The sequence below is a fragment of the Choristoneura fumiferana genome, chromosome 7, assembly GCF_025370935.1.
Source record: "Choristoneura fumiferana chromosome 7, NRCan_CFum_1, whole genome shotgun sequence".
Taxonomy (NCBI): Eukaryota; Metazoa; Arthropoda; class Insecta; order Lepidoptera; family Tortricidae; genus Choristoneura; species Choristoneura fumiferana.
This window is the reverse complement of record NC_133478.1, coordinates 14,526,393-14,531,051: the sequence shown is the minus strand read 5'-3', so window position 1 is coordinate 14,531,051 and position 4,659 is coordinate 14,526,393. Positions and strand designations below refer to the sequence as shown.

General features: G+C 37.1%; 1 protein-coding gene across 1 annotated transcript; it reads left to right on the top strand.

Moving 5' to 3' along the window:
- Positions 1-225: 225 nt before the first annotated feature.
- On the top strand, positions 226-3,964 carry LOC141429440 (C-type mannose receptor 2-like). The gene is made up of 5 exons (XM_074089746.1): positions 226-328; positions 849-1,139; positions 1,373-1,549; positions 1,908-2,129; positions 3,492-3,964. The coding sequence occupies exons 1-5, from the start codon at positions 250-252 to the stop codon at positions 3,674-3,676; spliced, it is 954 nt and encodes a 317-aa protein (XP_073945847.1). The 5' UTR covers positions 226-249; the 3' UTR covers positions 3,677-3,964.
- The last annotated feature ends 695 nt before the right edge of the window (positions 3,965-4,659 follow it).

Sequence of the window (4,659 nt, the reverse complement as noted above, 5' to 3'; positions counted from 1 at the left end):
TTCATTTACCTCGCCTCGCTTCGCTCAGCTATTTACACCAGAGATGTGCTGTGCGAGGATAGGTACCTAAATAAAGCATTTCTATTGGTTCATGAAAAACACATTCCTCGCAACACATCCTTGCACATCTCTGGTGGAAACACAGCTTAATATGGCATCTGAGTGAGTGACCTGAGAAGAAGTACTGTCCTGTGTCATGATAACATTATAAAATAAGGACAAAAGGTACTGTTTAATATAAAGACGGACATGTTTATTGCTAAAGAATATTTCCATAGTCAGTTCGTAAGAAGCAACATGCTCGAGAACACGTTTATCTTCGTATTGGGTAAGTGGACTGCTTTTAGATAAAACTAGATAGGATGTTGATTGGTTTGTAAAGTAAGATGGATGGAATTAAATGAATTCACATAATAATATGGCGGAGTTAAGTGTTTTTTTCTAAGATGATAAATTTTAAGTTTAATCAGTCACGTTATGTGACCTGCGGAGCTAAAACTATCAAGGTTCACGAAGACATTACGTTTAACAATTAAACATTTATTGTCTTGATAATCATTTTAAGCACTAAATTTATCATTTTGTATAATTAAATTATTCTAAAAAACAACGGTAGCCCAAAAATAGTTCGACCCATAGGTCACTCGTAGACCAATCATTCGATAGCTCTTGTAAGTTTTTAAGATTATTTTACCATCTTCATCATCATATCAGCCATAGAACGACCTCTATTGGACATAGGCCTCCCCCATAGACCAGTTGCTTCGCTGGAGTCAGCCCCTACCAATTTTACCATGTAAATAGTAACACAAAATAAACTATTTCATTTTTTTCCAATTTTTTATCAGGATTTACCCTCGTGGCTTCTCGTCATGATCCATTTTATAGAAAAGACTATACGTATGTAGACCAGTTCGATGCTTTCTACAAAGTCCATTGGGATGGGAATGGGCTTTCGTGGGGACTAGCCTTTTTGACGTGCGACGATGAAGAGTCCTCTTTGTTCTACCCGAAGATGAAAGATGAGTGGACGGTTGTAAAGGCCCTGGTAGCGGCTATGAAAGAGAAACCAAATGTCACGAACATTATTGTCGGTATGCACGACGAGTTTGGATTGGGCGAGTTCATAACAGTTGATGGTATATTTTTATTAATTATTTACCTTATTTGTGAGTCTTTTCATAACTTTCTCGTTCAAAAATGAAAGAAGAAATAAGAAACAAAACACAATGCACTTATTTTCAATTCTACAATTGCATTCATTTGGCACTAACACTGAATAAGGAATGCCTAATTTAATAACCAAATAACTTGTAAATAACCAAATACATACCTAGAATTAGCTTAATCGGAATAAAACTTTTGATTTCAGGATTACCAACTCCGAGTCCTATTGTATCTGAAGAACAGATGCCAGGAACAAAAACTTGCGTAACAATGGATATAGATACTGGTAGCTATAAGATAGGCAGCTGTGAGATGGATACCGTGAAACCATTTGTTTGTAAAAAAAAAGTTGTAGTCGAAGCTTGTCCTACCGTCGATAGCGGTAAGTATTGCATTGTATGTGGTGTATTTTATTGGTAGTGGTTATTTGAGCTGTCCTCAGGAGTCTGTTTTCTACGTTTTCACACCCATGAAAAAAGAGACGGATGGGGAGAGGGGGAGAGAGAGAGAGAGAGAGAGAGAGAGAGAGAGAGAGAAAAACATCGAACAGTATAAATTGGGGCCCACTCAGCATAATACAGAGATGATAAAATCTTTTCTTATCTTTAATTTTACTTGCCCTGCTAGCAATTTAGTTAGTATGGGTCCAATCTCACGAGTTTTTGACCCACTTCCAGTATCAGATTGACTTGTTATTCACAAATTTGATGATACTACTTATTTACAATATCGTTTGGCAGGATATACTTACGTGAAAGATCTTAAGAAATGCTACAAAGTTAACCAGAGGAAGAAAACATGGGATGGTGCCATGAAAACATGTTTCTTAGAAGGAGGAGTTCTAGCGGTGATCGTAGATTCGACGGAAGCTGAAGTCGTTAAACGAATGTTGCCTAATTTTGAAGACTACTTTGTTGGGTTTCGGAGACTGTTTCCTGATAATGATTTCTACACCGTAAAAGGTAACCAATTTAAAAATAATATACAATAGGTAGCTATTGGTAACACGGCTGACAAAGATGGTGGAACGATCTTTTTTGTAAATACAAACTGAAATATAGATGCACAGAAAAACCAGAAAAATAAGACCAGCGCTGGGAATCGAACCCAGGTTTTTCTGGTTTTTCTGTGCATCTATATTTCAGTTTGTATTTTCAATTTAGGTTTTACGGGATGACCGTAAAAGTAAAAATTTGGAATTGAAATAAAAAATACAAAAAGATCTCAAAAAAAAAATTATGATCGTTTTTGTGACAGATTTACTCGTAGCTCCGTACACATGGTATGATTTACCTAAATACGTTAGATACAAGATTATACAATATTCTTTAAACTTTTACTAAATTTACAGGGCATGTAGATGGGATACAGTGTACACTGTACTGGGATGTAGATAAATGACATAGTTCCAAATATGTGAAACACTCAAAACCCACAAGTTGTTAGGGCTTATGCCACCCTGATCTAGTTATTCGAACTGAAATACAAAGACCGCATCGCAGACATGATTCACATAAATATTTGGAATAGAGAGTAGATACATCACATCTCTGAATTATTTAAATTAGGAATTTTATTATTAACATAGGGACTTTATACATCCCCTTGCTGTATAATAATTTTATTATTAACTCAGGGACTTTATACATCCCCTTGTTATGTTTAAGGCTGTATATTGTTAAGCTTATGGATTTTAAACTTTTATATTTTTAGTTTAAATTCTAGTCACAGGCTCGCGACGTCGAAGTTCCCAAGACGATCCCATAGAGCTTATGGGAACGGAAGCAATACCATGCCCTCGGTACCGCTCTGCTTTCAGAGCATGACATGAGTGCGTGTGAGCTAACTTTGGGGCGGCAGACGTGAACTTGCCTTCGAAATCCAAAAGCTTAATGGTTACTTGACCTGAAATGTATATTTCAGAACTAAATTATTGTTATTATTATTTTAAATTTATGACGGTGGAAGCATTCTACACTTCCACTGAACGTAGATATAGTTTAGATATAGTTAGTGTTTAGTATTGTAACTAAGGGACCCCATACATCACTGTATTTCTTTTATTATTTTTTGTATTTTTTTTTCTTTAATTGTATATACAGTTTTTAAGTATTTATTTGTAATTATATTTTTATGAAAAAATGACTTTCTGCCAAGTTTCTTGCGGCGCATTCTTCTTGGCAATGATGGTCTTTCCGAAAGCGCTGGTAGTTTAAAAAAATGACGTGTAAAAGTGCCCATTGCGGGCTATTTACTGAATAAATCATTTGAATTTGAATTTTGAATTTGATTAAGAATGCAGTTAAATCACTATTTTGTTTCAGGACAAAACTTCGACAGCAAGTTTTACAACAACTGGCCTAACAACAACAACGATGAAAATGATATACACCGTGACTGTGGTGCAGTGTTGGCTGTCAATAACAACTACGAGAATGGTTTACGCACAAAAGTAAAGAACTGTTACGAAGTGTCACCTTTTGTGTGTGAAATGACGCCAAAGTCATAAAATAGCGTAATGAATATTGTAGATTGTTCCTACTCGCAGCAAAATTTTGATTTTCTTCCTCTTTCACTACCCTCTTATAATTTTCTTGTATTTTCTGTGATCGAGATTTACAACGCCGTCTCTGTTTATCCGAAAAAAAAGATGACAATACTACCACTTACTACATAATATCTGTCAAAAGTATCTGGTACTTATAAGAGAGTGATGTGATGTGGCACACAAGCCTTATCTCGTATTTAAAGCAGATTGCGAGTAACATATTGGCATAGCTGCATACAGTTTTTATACAGATATGTAGGTGAATGAAGCGCCAGGAAGACAGTTCAGAAGGTTATTCAGGAAAACTTACAAAACAGGTTTAGGGCTTACTTTACTTAAATAACCTAGCTAAAGTATAGACATACAACTGTGAGTTTATGGAATGGACAGCAGAGGCCGTCTCACCCCGTACCCACTTGTTGGTTTACTTGAGGATAGCAGAGGCCGTCTCTCAAGCTAGACCACTAGCTGAATGATGCACTCTCGTCCGCGCAGCGCCTTTTATTAGTTCCGAATGCAGCCTTCGTAGGCGCTCGGGTGTATCGGGTCGCCGAGCGAGATAGGTAGTTACTGTGCGAGCGGGAAAGTATTCGAGCCGCGCGCATGTTGTACAGATGTCTCAGTTTATGGTTCTACATTCTCCCCCTCTGGTACTCGTTGACGTCCCGTAAGAGTACCAGTACCAGGAACTGGAACGAGTTGCTGTTTCTTCGGCCGTCCCGTCGTCTAATAGATAGGACAGGCTCTGGATTCTTATCATCTCGTTTTGTAAATCGAGTTATAGCAGATGTGTGATATTTTCCAATGGGTTTCTTAGGTTCGTTTACATTAGCAATTTCGTAGATTGAACTTCCCATTTTATTTATGATTACGTATGGACCATCTCCACGGGGTGCGAGTTTAGCAGAAAATCCACTTTCTGTCACTGTGTAATTGCGTTCAGC

Coding starts and splice junctions, on each gene's coding strand:
- LOC141429440 (XM_074089746.1), top strand. CDS start 250: ATGTTTATTGCTAAAGAATATTTCCATAGTCAGTTCGTAAGAAGCAAC. Junction 1,140..1,372: donor CGAGTTCATAACAGTTGATG/GTATATTTTTAT, acceptor TTTTGATTTCAG/GATTACCAACTCCGAGTCCT. Junction 1,550..1,907: donor TTGTCCTACCGTCGATAGCG/GTAAGTATTGCA, acceptor ATCGTTTGGCAG/GATATACTTACGTGAAAGAT.